Source organism: Eurosta solidaginis, chromosome 5, assembly GCF_040869045.1.
Source record: "Eurosta solidaginis isolate ZX-2024a chromosome 5, ASM4086904v1, whole genome shotgun sequence".
NCBI classification, from domain to species: domain Eukaryota; kingdom Metazoa; phylum Arthropoda; class Insecta; order Diptera; family Tephritidae; genus Eurosta; species Eurosta solidaginis.
Genome location: NC_090323.1, coordinates 253,674,417 through 253,688,018, shown reverse-complemented (window position 1 = coordinate 253,688,018; position 13,602 = coordinate 253,674,417). Strand labels below are relative to the sequence as shown.

Sequence of the window (13,602 nt, the reverse complement as noted above, 5' to 3'; positions counted from 1 at the left end):
TTCAATTTTGCATAGCACTTCAACAGATACTCTTGTAATTCCACCAAGATGTGAAGTTTTTCGTGTTTTTAGTTTGAATAAATCGGAAAATCCAGTTTTTGTCGATTGTCATGAACTTTGTAGTGGTGTTTTTACCGCAAAATGTGTCATTGATACGGAACATCCTATTTTAAAAATTATTAATACTACTGATGAAGTGAAGTATGTTAAAAACTTCAATATTCAAACTGAGGACATAGAAAATTTTGATATCTATCGCATAAATGAAACATCTGTTGATTCAAAACGCATAGAAGAGCTTAAGTCAGTTTTAGTAAAACAAATACCTTCGTATGCAAAAGATAAATTACTTGACTTTTGTTTGAAATATTCAGATATTTTTGCTCTAAAAACAGACTTAATGACGATTAATAATTTTTACGAACAAAAATTAAGACTAACGGACAAGACACCAGTGTACATAAAAAATTATAGATTGCCATATTCACAGCGTGCTGAAATAAATAAACAGGTTGATAATTTGTTTAAAAATGATTTAATTGAAGGAAGTTGTTCAAATTATAACAGCCCATTGATTTTAGTACCGAAAAACGACCCAACTGGACAAAAAGCATATCGAATGTGTTTAGACTTTAGATCAGTCAATAAAAAACTTGTTGCAGATAAATTTCCTTTGGCACGTGTTGATGATATTTTGGATAACCTTGGTCGAGCTAAATATTTTTCGACTTTGGATCTTTTTTCGGGTTTCCATCAAATTCCATTACATAAAGATTCGAGAGATATAACATCATTTAGTACAGATCGTGGATCTTTTCGTTGGAAAGTTTTACCATTTGGACTAAATGTTGCTCCTAACTCATTTTCAAGAATGATGTCAATAGCATTTTCCGGTATTGCACCTAATCAAGCCTTTATGTATATAGACGATATTATAGTCATTGGATGTAGTGAGACCCATCATTTAAAAAATTTGGAGAAAGTTTTTGAGACATGCAGAAAGTTTAATTTGCGGCTTAATCCTAATAAATGTAATTTTCTTAGATCTGAGGTAACATTTTTGGGGCATAAATGTTCAGCAAAGGGTTTGTTACCTGATGATTCAAAAATAGATGCAATTAAAAAGTATCCTAAGCCGCGTGACAAAGACGCAGTTAGAAGATTTGTTGCATTTGCAAACTATTATAGGAGATTTATACCTAATTTTGCTTGTTTAGCGGCACCTTTGAATCGTTTGAGTCGGAAAAATGTTGAATTTAATTGGGATACCTCGTGCGAGCTGGCAATTGAGAAACTAAGAAAAAGTTTAATGTCTCCAAAACTTTTGCAATATCCAGATTTCACTAAAGAATTTCTAATAACAGTTGATGCTTCGAAAATTGGGTGTGGTGCGATATTGAGTCAAGATCATAATGGTAACGATTTACCAATTTGTTTCGCTTCAAAAGCATTTAGCAAGTCTGAACAAAATAAAGCAATTATCGAATTAGAACTTTTGGCAATATATTTTGCAGTTAAGCAGTTTCGGCCATACGTTTATGGTACACACTTTATAGTGAGATCAGATCATCGGCCGTTAGTTTATTTATTTAATATGAAAGATCCTACGTCAAAACTGTCTAGAATACGTTTAGAGTTATCTGAGTATAATTTTACTATAGAGTATATAAAAGGTAAAGCGAATGTAGGTGCAGATGCTCTTTCTCGTATAACTATAGATGAGTTAAAAAAATCGACTAAACATATATTGGCAGTACAAACAAGGTCAATGACAAAGCAAAAAGAGGAAATACAGATACAAAACGATAACCGATAAATACAGACAGAAACATTACAAGTTTACGACAAATTTGCTTATAATTTTTCAAATAAAATCCCGAGAATAAAGTCGAATATAAATTATGATAAGAATGGTGATATTAGTAAAAAAAAAAATATGTGCGCACTTAAAACATAAAAAGCTTTAGCTACTTAATTTTGAGATTGTTAACAAAATAGTGAATTTAGATGAGCTACTTTTGAGGCTGGAACATAATGCCGGCAATCACAATATTAAGAATATTGAATGGCAGAAAGATGATAATATTTTTCATCATTTTACTATTGCAAATTTTAAAGAAACCGGGAATAAAATTTTAAAACATTTAATAATTATATTGACAGAGCCAGTAGAGACGGTAACTGATGAAGACACGAAATTAAAACTTATGACAGTTTATCATAATGATCCAATATCAGGTGGTCATTGTGGATATAAGAAGTTATACGCGAAAATACGTACAAAATATTTTTGGAAAAATATGACACGCGATATTGCTAAATTTGTGAAAAATTGTGAAAAATGCCTGTTAAACAAAGTTAAGCCCAAAACAAAAGAAAATATGGTGCTTACACCAACACCTTGCAAGCCTTTTGATATGGTAGTTATAGACACGATAGGACCTTTGCCTGAGTCGAATAATGGGAATAAGTTCGCAGTTACCATTATGTGCGATTTGAGCAAATATTTAGTTACAATAGCTATTCCAGATAAGAGTGCAAAAACAGTTGCATCTGCAATTTTTGAAAGTTTTATTTTAATTTATGGAATAATGAAATCTATTAAATCAGATTTAGGTACAGAATTTAAAAATGAAATTTTTGCGGAATTGACTAAACTTTTGAAAATTGAGCATAATTTTTCAACACCTTATCATCATGAAACTGTTGGTACTATTGAAAGGAATCATCGTGTATTTAACGAATATTTAAGAGCTTACCTTGACGATTCATTTCCCGAATGGGACGTTTATTTAAAATATTTTACATTTTTGCATAATACAACAACAAGTACTGTTTTTGATAATCTATTTACACCTTTTGAATTAGTATTTGGTAGAAAAGTTACTTTGCCAAATGAGTTAAAGAAGGAAAATATAGATCCAATTTATAATGTTGAAAATTATGCAAAAGTGGTAAAATATCGTATGCAAAAGTCACATCTACTTGCAAAAGAATTAATTAATAAACATAAGATTAGAAATAAAAATGTTTACGATAAAACAACAAAACCTTTGACTATTAATATAAATGATCGAGTTCTAATAAAAAAAGAACCTAGAGATAAACATGCAAACATATATCAGGGCCCCTACACTATAACAAAAATTGATGGAGTTAATGTAACAATTTTTGATAACAAAATTAAAAAGAAAAAATTAGTACATAAAAATAGAATACATAAGATAAAATAAATATTCTTATATTTTAGTTTTAGCATAGACTAAAATTTAGTTGTTGGATTAATAAAAATTAAAAAAAAACAAAAAAAAAATAAATAAATTGTTTAATAATACAAATTGAATTTAATATTTGAATTATTAACATAATGTTTAGAATATAAGTTAGTAATTATTTGTAAATTACTTAATGTAGTATTAACCTAATATAGTATTAACATAGTAGTAATAATAATAATTAATAAATAAGTTAGTCTGGTTTTTTTTTTTTTTTTGTTTTAATACAAATTGTTCTGAATGATCGAATTTTAGGAAGGGAAGGTACCCCTAAATAATGCATATTCGTTCATTCAAAACAATTAATCTTGCAGCTGAATAAGCAAGAAGGACGTGACAAAACTGATCAATTTGTCACATCCTTCTTTTCGAAAGGAGGGTGATATAATACACTTCCACCTTGCGCACTTGTGTGTATTGAGCTTAGTATGCAATTGAAAATATTTGGATTTTTCAAATGCATAGTAGGCGAGGTGAAAAAATAATTTGTTAGAGTTTTTTGGAGTTTGATTTGATGTGATCGAATGTAAAGAATCGTGTTCATCTGATATGCAAATTAATAACTAAATTTAAAAAAATATATTTTAATAACTAAATAAAATATTAATATAAATAGTTACAAAATATACGTGTATGTGTGTGTTATTTAATTAAAGCGTATGCGTGTGTATTGGTGCATAAATGCACGTAAGAAGACATTCCTTTTATGGAGTCTTTATACCCGCTTGTACCTCCGAAACCGGGGGTCGGATTTTTGCGCAGAACACCTTTCTGCGTTGGCGGCCGCGATTATAAAAAATAACCCTGGGCTACACCATGCCAAGTCCGGGTGTGTGGTATAACCGTGGCTACCGCCACGGTGATGCACAATTTTTTTTGTGGGTACAACCAACAACAACCACATGGAAATCGCCAACTTCAACTGCAAATATCTGCGGACAGAGATAAAAGTTTTCTTTTCCGCCTTCGGTTTATTGTTCTCGAGATTAATACGCGTCTTTTGACACCTCACTCGATATTTTGGTAGCGTATTAGCAGTCGACCCCTCAACTAGACTATTACCCATTTAATGGGCAAACACAACAAGAGACATTGGGTCAAATATTGCGTTCCAAGTTAGGTATGCCAGAAAATCTATCACCTGAAACACAATCACTCCTCCGCGCTCTCTTCAAACGAAATCCACAAAATCGCTTGGGTGCTAGTCCTAATCGCATACTTCATATCAACACGCATTGTTTCATTGTCACCATCCATTGGTGGAGACTGGAACGGAAGGACGTGCATCCGCCATTTATACAGCAGTTTCACGCGACGATGCATTCTAAATGGGGTTACCGCTGCTGCTCACGCCCCACAGCACCACCAGCCACGGCCGCACCCACTCACAGCTACAATCTCCGTAGCACAGCTGGTAGCAACGCCGAGCATCAGCCCCCGCCCCCGTCTTCTTTCCCCTCTTTTCCGGCAGCACTAGCGTAGGTCAGGGACACAGCCGATTGCATGCTACGCGTCCCCGATATGGTCGCCAAGCCTAAAGACCACTCACTGGAAAAAGCTACAGGCCTGCCAAAATACTGCTCTCAGTTCTTATGTTCCCAGAACACCATCTACATAATGAGGCGAGAATACTCCCCATCAGGGAGAGAAATGAGATGCTAATCAAACAGTTCCTGTGAATACTCAGAAACCTGGGCATCCCAACAGACATCTGATTGATGAGCCAACACCGCCCAGGGGCTTAATGAGTAATCTCCGTAAGCATTATGAGGAAATATGGCACCTGAGAACTCGGCCAATTGAAGCAAAAAAAACACAAGCAGGTCGTCAATGAACTCCACAAACAGGCGTCGGACCTTTATGCCAGGAATTGCCCGGTGAATCCAGTACTCAAAGAGCAGTACCCAAAACTTGCGGAAGAGGAACGCATACTCCCCAGGGAAACGCGAGTCACTCTGGTTCAACTTCGTTCTGGATACTGTAACAGGTTAAACTCTTACATATCCAGAATCAACCCCAACATAAAAAACATATGTAACGTGTACCCACATGACACCAACCATCTCTTCAATTGTAAGATGGAACCAACGCCTCTAGAACCCCTCTCATCATGGTCCACCCCTGTTGAAACAGCAAGTTTCCTTGGACTACCGTTAGAGGATATTGATGACAATTTGTGATCGGTCGCACCTATTGGATGGGGCGAAGCACTGCTATAACAACAACGATTCATTCTACTTTGATGTTGAGAACACTTCTAAATCACCACGTGAACGTGACTCACCTGGTGACCCTGGTGGCTTTGACCGACTCCTTTTCGTTTGAAGCTCAGGCGAACCGACTTTAATTCCCAGGAGGTGCCTGATGCGCCCAAACCCGAGGCGAATAGGGTTAGGAAAACGGTAAAAGTCTAGTTGAGGGGTCGACTGCTAATACGCTATCAAAAATATGGTAAAAGTCTAGTTGAGGGGTCGACTGCTAATAAGCTACCAAAAATATCGAGAGAGGTGTTAAAAGACGCGCATTAATCTCGAAAACAATAATCCGAAGGCGGAAAAGAAAAATTTTATTTCTGTCCGGAGATATTCGCAGTTGAAGTTAGCGATTTTCATGTGGTTGTTGTTGTCGTACCCACAAAAAAAATTGTCCATCACCGCGGCGGCATCACGCGTATTAGCAGTGTCATGCTGTCGTATAGAATTACCTAATGTAGTACCCACAAAAAAAATTGTGAACATATGTAAGTGTTTTGCGCGGATATAGTTTTGGTCTCCAACCCGGTGTTGGACCCACCCGAATTTTAATTATTTTTTTATTTTTTGCAAGCGCGGCCGAAGGCCGCCAACGCAGCAAGGTGGTCTGCACAAAAATTCTATGGATACCACCCCCGGTTTCGGAAGGACCCGCGGGTAATTTTTCGGTTTTTCGTTAATGTCTTTTGAACGAGTTAAAATTTTTATTTTCTGCCTTTGGATTATTAATACTGATGTCAAGACGCGTCGATTGACACTTCTCTCGATATTTTTGGTAGCGCAGTCGACCCCTCAACTAGACTTTTACCGGGAAAACTACCACCACCGCTAAAGCACAGAAGATCGACAAAGTTAAAGCTCAAATATCAAAAGACCTTCCTGTTCCTTATCATAACGGAATACGGTTCTCACCCTTGCTCTTACCTCTTTAAGACAACGTGAGGAAAACACGCTGAGTATATTCAAGGGTCATTGTCTGTTCCCAACCAGCCAGACCATTTTATGACGAGGCTAAAGATTATTTCACTCGTATTGGACATAGGGCACCGTGTCAGCCCTCCAGACAATCCGTGGGATTCGTCACATACCTTTGTGTAGTTGCTGCCTCTACTTTCTTTCAGCTTTACAAGCATTTTTTGTCCTTTGTTACAAGTACGCATACTTGGTTTTCAAACATAACCTTCAAGGATTCCCTGAGGCCAAAAACATCGCTGGGAACGGATATTTATAGAATAAGAAACTGTAAGTAGGCTATATGAAGCTCATAGAGCTGGTCATTAAAACTCCTTCGATGGGCAGCTTCTCAATGGCAATCTTTGCTTATGCCACTACGTGTCATTTATTTCGACTCGATAAGTTGAAGCCTCGCTGGGAGTCATTATATCATTCAGGCTTAATTTTCAGACTTTAGGACTAAGGACCGCTTTTCTCGTCCTCCGTGAGTGTAAGTGACCAAGTAGGCGCAAGGCGCAAAAAACATCAAATTTTAAACCTCCCTTTGATGCGGATTACGAGACGCTCGACCGGCTCCTACTTGAGCTTAGATTCGTTATTTATTTTATATTTTATAGGCATGCCTGTTGTAAGAGGCGACTAAAATACCAATTGATTCAAGGGGTTGTGTAGCGCAACCCTCTCAAGGGGTTGCCAGCGCAATATATAGCTTCTCCAACCCAATTGTCAACCTCACCTACCTGTGGCGAATCATGTTTCATTAACAGCTGGGGCTCTGGCGACCCCGAGCTCCTGATGGATCTGGGGGTGTCTGGTCATACCAAATTGTTCCCGAGATGATCGGGCTAGTACCTTTATTATTTATGGTGTGGAACGTACCGGATCTGCCTCCGGCAAAGGACCATCAACATCGAAATCACCAAGTCCTTTGGGGAGTATCCTTATCGCTACAACAACAACAACGACAAAATCGTCGAAAGGCCCAATTGTTCTCCTACCTTGCCGTTCTTCGCGTTTCCAGTGTGACGATGTCTACCTTTGTCTTCTAAGCACACCAGCCAGCCGCCCATTAGTACTTTTCCCTGCAAGGGTCCATGTATTCCAGGTAAATTCCCTCAAAACGTATTTCTTAAAGCTTGTGATATGGCCGCAAACAGCAAAAATTAACTAATGCGAGGCTTGCTAAGTTTTTTGATTGTTGGGGGTTTTTACGTGGAGCCGGGATTTTAGTAGCCTCTTACAAGCATGCCTTACCGCGGGTATATTGAAATCCCCTTAACCGGTGGGACCAACACCATCACAATCATCATTAATTGGAACTTAATAGCCGAGCGATTTTGGCAGTTGCGTATTAGGTCACGCCAGCTATCCCTTTTTCACCATAACTAATTGATTTGATTTTCTTCAAGTCAATTTTGGATTCCCAATTATATTTAGTGGCTTTCAAAATATATTTAAATTATAAATAAAGTAATCTACTTCGCGCGTACAGCAAGAGCGCTCAAATCAGCAATGCACTTGTCAAGTGTTTCCTTTTCTTGTTGTGGAGTAATCGAACCAAGCACATTGTTAACGATCCAGTTCACCATATGCTTTTGGTTTATACGACGTTCAATGTGACGACATTCCACTTGGTAATCCAAACGGCGCTTCACCTAGATATATAATATTGAAAAAATTTGCATTTGCATATTTTTGAAAGACATTTTGGAAAGTTTTTCTTTTTATATACCTCATTATAAACATTCATAGCGCGTTCGCGAAATGCAGCTTCTAATTGTAATGCAATATTCTCTTTTTTTGCTTCAATTAGCATTAAAGAACCCTCAGCACGCCATTGTTCTTTCTTTTCGGATTCTATGGCTTCAGCTAGAGTTTGCAGTTCGTTTTCGCGTCCAGATTTCCAATCGTTTTCAATTTGCTATAAAATTAAATAGATTGAAAAAAATAAGTAAACAACAGCTCTGATACAAAATTACCAGGTAATAGTCTAGTTGAGGGGACGACTGCTAATACGCTACCAAAAATATTGAGAGAGGTGTTAAACGACGCGTCTTGACATCAGTATTAATAATCCGAAGGCGGAAAATAAAAATTTTAACTCGGTCAAAAGATATTAACGAAATTGGAAAAAAGACCCGCGAGTACCTCCGAAACCGGGGGTTCGATCCATAGTATTTTTGCGCAGGACACCTTTCTGCGTTGACGGCCTTCGGCCGCGCTTATAAAAAATAACCCTGGGCTACGTCATGCCAAGTCCGGGTGTGTGGTATAACCGTGGCTCCCGCCACGCAAATATCTCCAGACAGAGATAAAATTTTTCTTTCCCGCCTTCGGATTATTGTTCTCGAGATTAATACGCGTCTTTTGACACTTCTCTCGATATTTTTGATAGCGTATTAGCAGTCTTCCCCCAACTAGACTTTACCAATTACTAAAACCTACATCGATTTGTTTATCGGCAAAGGCAGCAACCGGTGGACCCAACTTCTTTACGGCAAATACACAAATAATGGCCCAAGATAAGCCGGTGTAGTATTCGTGCTCCATAACGTAAATTTCCTTTGAGCACAGGTAAGTGAGTAGACCAACACCAAAAGTGTACGGTCCGGTAACTCCAGTCTTATTGTAGAAAAACTGGAACCACTCATCAGGAATGAAACCTAAACGCACCTTTCCGGGTTGTTCGGGACGTTGTCTGCGGAAATACTCTCCATCACTGGGTGCAGAGGCCGATCTCATAGCCAGAACACACAAGGGGCGTTGAACTGCAATAAATAAAGAGAAGTAGGAATTAATTTTCTGGTATAATCATATTTTCTAATGTGCACTTGTGCACTTTTAAAGTTTGCGTTTTGTGATTACATAAACCATGACCTTCGTAGCACTTAATCGCGTAAAATGCGTACTATTTGCAATGTGCAATAAAGTTATTTTACCGCCAACAGTGCACTATAACTTTGGAAATCCAATGGAATGTGTTGTAAATAATTACCTGCAAGTAAAGCACTCCTTGACAACATTTTTAATTTTCACTAATTGCTCTTTGCAAAGAAAAAAAGTCGACAAAAATGGGATTCTTCCTGGTCACTTGTGTCAGCAAAGCTGCCAAATTTCAAAAGATCTGCTTCTTCTTCATCATTCTGAATTCACAATGATCTTAATATACACCGCGAAAATTTTTATTGGGGGTCCTACATGTAGCGATTTTTTAAAAAATGTCCATAATGGATCGCCATGTTAAATCTTTGTTCGAATACTTCATCCGGCGCTTTCCGTTCTAGTCGTTTCGTCTAAGTGGGGGTGCAGTGTCATCCTTGGCCCAACTACAATTTTTTCGGGCTCTTTTGGTTGAGCTTAAAATTAAAATAGGCCTAAAGGTTGACTTCTGTGCTTCCTACTGGCGTTTTGGCAGAGTTGGGAGATGCAATGCTTTCCTGACCTGGAATACATAGATATATAAAAGAAAATACATATATAAAAGAAAATTCTACATAATTAAAAGGAATAAATCTTTGTGCTACGGGTTTTTACTTTGCGACATGTATTAGCTGCTTATGCACGACTAGTTGAAAGTATATTACCCTTATACGTTTGTTAACCTAGCTCTTTAAGAGGCAAATTAAAAGTCCTCTTGCCAACAATTGGAATTGGATGATTCACTTCCCAAAACGAAAAAAAAAATACTTCAACCGGTAACAGCGCTCGACTGCTATTACGTGCCCAAAAACAGCGATGGATGTCAAAGGACACGTTTTGAGCTCATCATCAATTGTCTGAAGGCGGAAAGGAAAAATTTTAGATCTTTTATTAGATATTTGTAATTGAAGTTGGCTATTTTCATACTGTTAAAAGCGAATTCAGTACCAGGTGGTGTTATCCCATCAGCTGATTGCTTCTTCTTGATAATTTTCCATACAAAGCCTTGTACAACAAAATGTCAGTTACGCCCCGATTCTAGTATGGTAACAACATTCTTCACCACGGTAACGAAATCATGTGGCAACTTTTACACCCTTTCGGTATTCTACCTGCGAAAGTAGCTGGATAATTTTTTTCCCCACAAAAGTAGGTGGTTACATCGAAATAACCAGACAACAGCTGTTGTTCAGAAAAGGGCAAAACAGAAAAATAAAGAATTGTAAGCGGAAATAAGTAAAGATAATAGTAAATAAAATTAAAGAAAAAAAAACTTTTTTAAAAATAAGCTTTTAATATTGGTTAATAAAATTAACTAAAAAGTAAACAATAAATTGACTCTAAAGAAATATAACACTTTATAAGTTCATTGTAACCTTTAACGATAATTAGGCTTTTCCGTCTGCGACAAAAAAAATTCTATATTGTACATAATTATATATTTTTAACATTAAAACTTTACACCTTAATTATTAAATCTTACAGTTGATATCGCAGTCCTAATTGTTTCTTTATTCACGCAAATGCTAAATAACATAAGAATATTCGTAGCAAAAATATAAAAGTTGTATTGCCCCTCTTCATTTACTTTCATCTTAAATTAAATTCACTCCGATAATTCCTTCCGACACAATTCCTCTTTAGTAATTTGGCATATGATCCTCTGTGGGTGCTCCATGAAAGTGAAAGTACTTTGGAAAGTACTCACACGTATGTACTCTATGGAATACTCACAAACAAAGCGAGAGTGGGATCACCTACTCCTCTCCTAGGACATCGCAATGTTAATTGGAGCACATTTTTTGTATGAATACAGATTAGTTTTGGAACACTCCTATACTCCCAAAGGAGTATTCCTTACATTATTTATGGAGTATATTTTCAATATTTTCCGTGAGTCCTATCGCCAAGATATGATCTTATAAGGGCAATTGCATGACCAGAGGAGTTAAATAAGTTTTCTAGCTTCCTACAGAGCAAAGTGTGTTCTACAGAATCAAAAGCTTTAGAGTGGTCAAGAATTGTTAAGAAGGCAATGTAACTTTCATCCACTCGCTCTAGAATTTCTTCTGTCACAGATAATAGCGCCGTTGTACAGCTCCGCTTTGATCTGAAACCGGACTGACTGTCTGACAGGAGCTTGTACTCATGTACATATGATACGATTTGCCGATGTAGAATACGTTCAACGGCCTTAGAGAGGAAAGGGAGTATGGCTATTGGTCGATACTCATTATTTTGTTTACGGATTGGAATAACTTTTGCAGCTTTCTAGTATATTGGGAAGACACCGGTCGTCAAAATTGAGTTGACCAAGTAAGTAATGTGGGGAAGGATTTTGGGAAGAATGACTTTTAAAAACTTTCAACATATTCCATCAAGCGTCACGTCAAACTTCACAGAAAGTATGGCTTGGACAACATCACAATTATCGACACAAACAAACTCTAAAGGGCTAGTGTCAACATTAACACGCACGAAGTAGTTATCAATACACACATTGTCGGCTGAGTTTGGTAGTCTTACAAAAGTATTATTTATTTCGTTGATGTCGACATCAGAGGGATGAGACAGGTCAATTTTGGGCTTACCAATTCCTATTTGTTTGATTTTGTTCCACTTTTCTTTTGTATTCAAAGCAGAACTAAACTTATACTTAAAATAATTTGCCTTGGCCAGCCTTATGGTTTTGTTTGCAGTAAGCCGAGCTGTTTTGTACCTTTTCCACCGTGAGTAGGCTTGGTAACGAAGGTGGATAAGGTGTTTTAATGTAGCATTGAACCAAGGGATATTCTTGTATTTATGTGTTTTCATTTTTAGTGGAACGTGATCATCGAATAACTTATTATCCTGCTAAAACTTTGTCTGGCCATCAACCGATGTTAACGTACGAATCAAGCTCCATTCAACCGACTCAAAGGACTCAGCAAGAGAATAATAATCTATACTTTTGTAATCGCGATACGCGAACGAACTTGGCCTACATGATGTTTGCAAGTTGTAGTTTAGGAATATCAGGTCGTGTTTTGAGAAGCAGGAGGCGGATAGTTGCGTGTAGTGAATCATTTTATGAAGATCATTGACAAAAAATAAATCTAATAGAGAAGAGATAGTATTTGTGAAATGCGTTATTATAGCACAGTTTGTGGGAAAAAGTCCCAGAGATTTCATGCTTTGTTTTAAAGTGGCATCCACCAGTAGGTTACTATTAAAATCTCCAGCGATTATAATATTGTCATAGTCTAATAGTAACGATTGAAGGAATTCAATTAACGCGGAAAAATCTACTAGTCGATTCGGTCTGTATGCACAGCTGATAAGAAGCCTACTATTATTCTCAGAAAACATATGAACAAACACATATTCCACAGGATCACCTGGACTAGAACAACAACACAATTTACAGGACATACTACTTTTTACATATATCGCAACACCACCACCATGACCACTTCTATCAACTCTGAAAAGTTGGTATCCATTTATCTTCACCATATCATTTTTATGAAACGAAGAAAACCTTGTTTCTGAAACACATATGATATCAATATCGGAGCCTTCTGACAGAAACCTCAACTCGTCAAGCTTTTTATTAAGGCTTTGCGCATTGATATGAACAACTTTCAGCCCGTTGGCTTTTTTGCTGACTATGCGCAACAAAGTAGATAGACAGTCTTTGGAACTCGGGGACTCACTATCGGAGACCAACATTATAAAAATAATTAAGTGAATGATTTACACTGAATTTGGCTAACAACATAATTAAAGATTTTGAGATGTTGTAGGTGGAGAAAAAGACAGAGAGGGAATAGATTAGAAGAGAGCAAAGAGAAACATTTATTAGCAGGAGGCTGTTAGTTAAGCCTTTGGTGGCCCTCCAGGGCGTTGTTCGTAACCGGCGTGTCGTCTTCACGAAAGGAAGTATTGTTTTCCGGGTCGAGACTGTCGAGAAAACTCAGGCTGGGGACTGCTTCTGGTCGGTCGCTGATTTTTCGCTTTATATGCACCATACCCCGCATTGTGAATAGCGATGAAACCTTTTTCCTCTTCTTTAGATGGATTTCGTATTCATTTCAAAATTTATCAATAAAAATTCACACTTATTTCTGGATAGTCACAGTGTGCGACGAATTTCCTTCAGAATTTTAGTAAAAATTCAAATATTTGTGGAGTTTGTTTTACCTGTTTTTGTAACAAATTTG

At 37.1% G+C, this 13,602-nt stretch overlaps 1 protein-coding gene across 1 annotated transcript; it reads right to left on the bottom strand.

Annotated features, from left to right (window-relative positions):
- Positions 1-7,890: 7,890 nt before the first annotated feature.
- ATPsynB (ATP synthase subunit b, mitochondrial) lies at positions 7,891-9,635 on the bottom strand. Its single transcript, XM_067789827.1, has 4 exons — positions 9,477-9,635; positions 8,927-9,249; positions 8,214-8,402; positions 7,891-8,136 (listed from the first exon to the last, which is right to left on the bottom strand). The coding sequence occupies exons 1-4, from the start codon at positions 9,502-9,504 to the stop codon at positions 7,957-7,959; spliced, it is 720 nt and encodes a 239-aa protein (XP_067645928.1). The 5' UTR covers positions 9,505-9,635; the 3' UTR covers positions 7,891-7,956.
- Positions 9,636-13,602: the final 3,967 nt, after the last annotated feature.

What these genes read in the sequence shown, in the direction of transcription:
- ATPsynB (XM_067789827.1), bottom strand. Translation starts at nt 9,504, where the DNA reads ATGTTGTCAAGGAGTGCTTTACTTGCAG. An exon ending in AAGGAGTGCTTTACTTGCAG is followed by an intron (nt 9,250 to 9,476) that starts GTAATTATTTAC and finishes TATTTATTGCAG; the next exon opens with TTCAACGCCCCTTGTGTGTT. An exon ending in CTATGAATGTTTATAATGAG is followed by an intron (nt 8,137 to 8,213) that starts GTATATAAAAAG and finishes TTATATATCTAG; the next exon opens with GTGAAGCGCCGTTTGGATTA.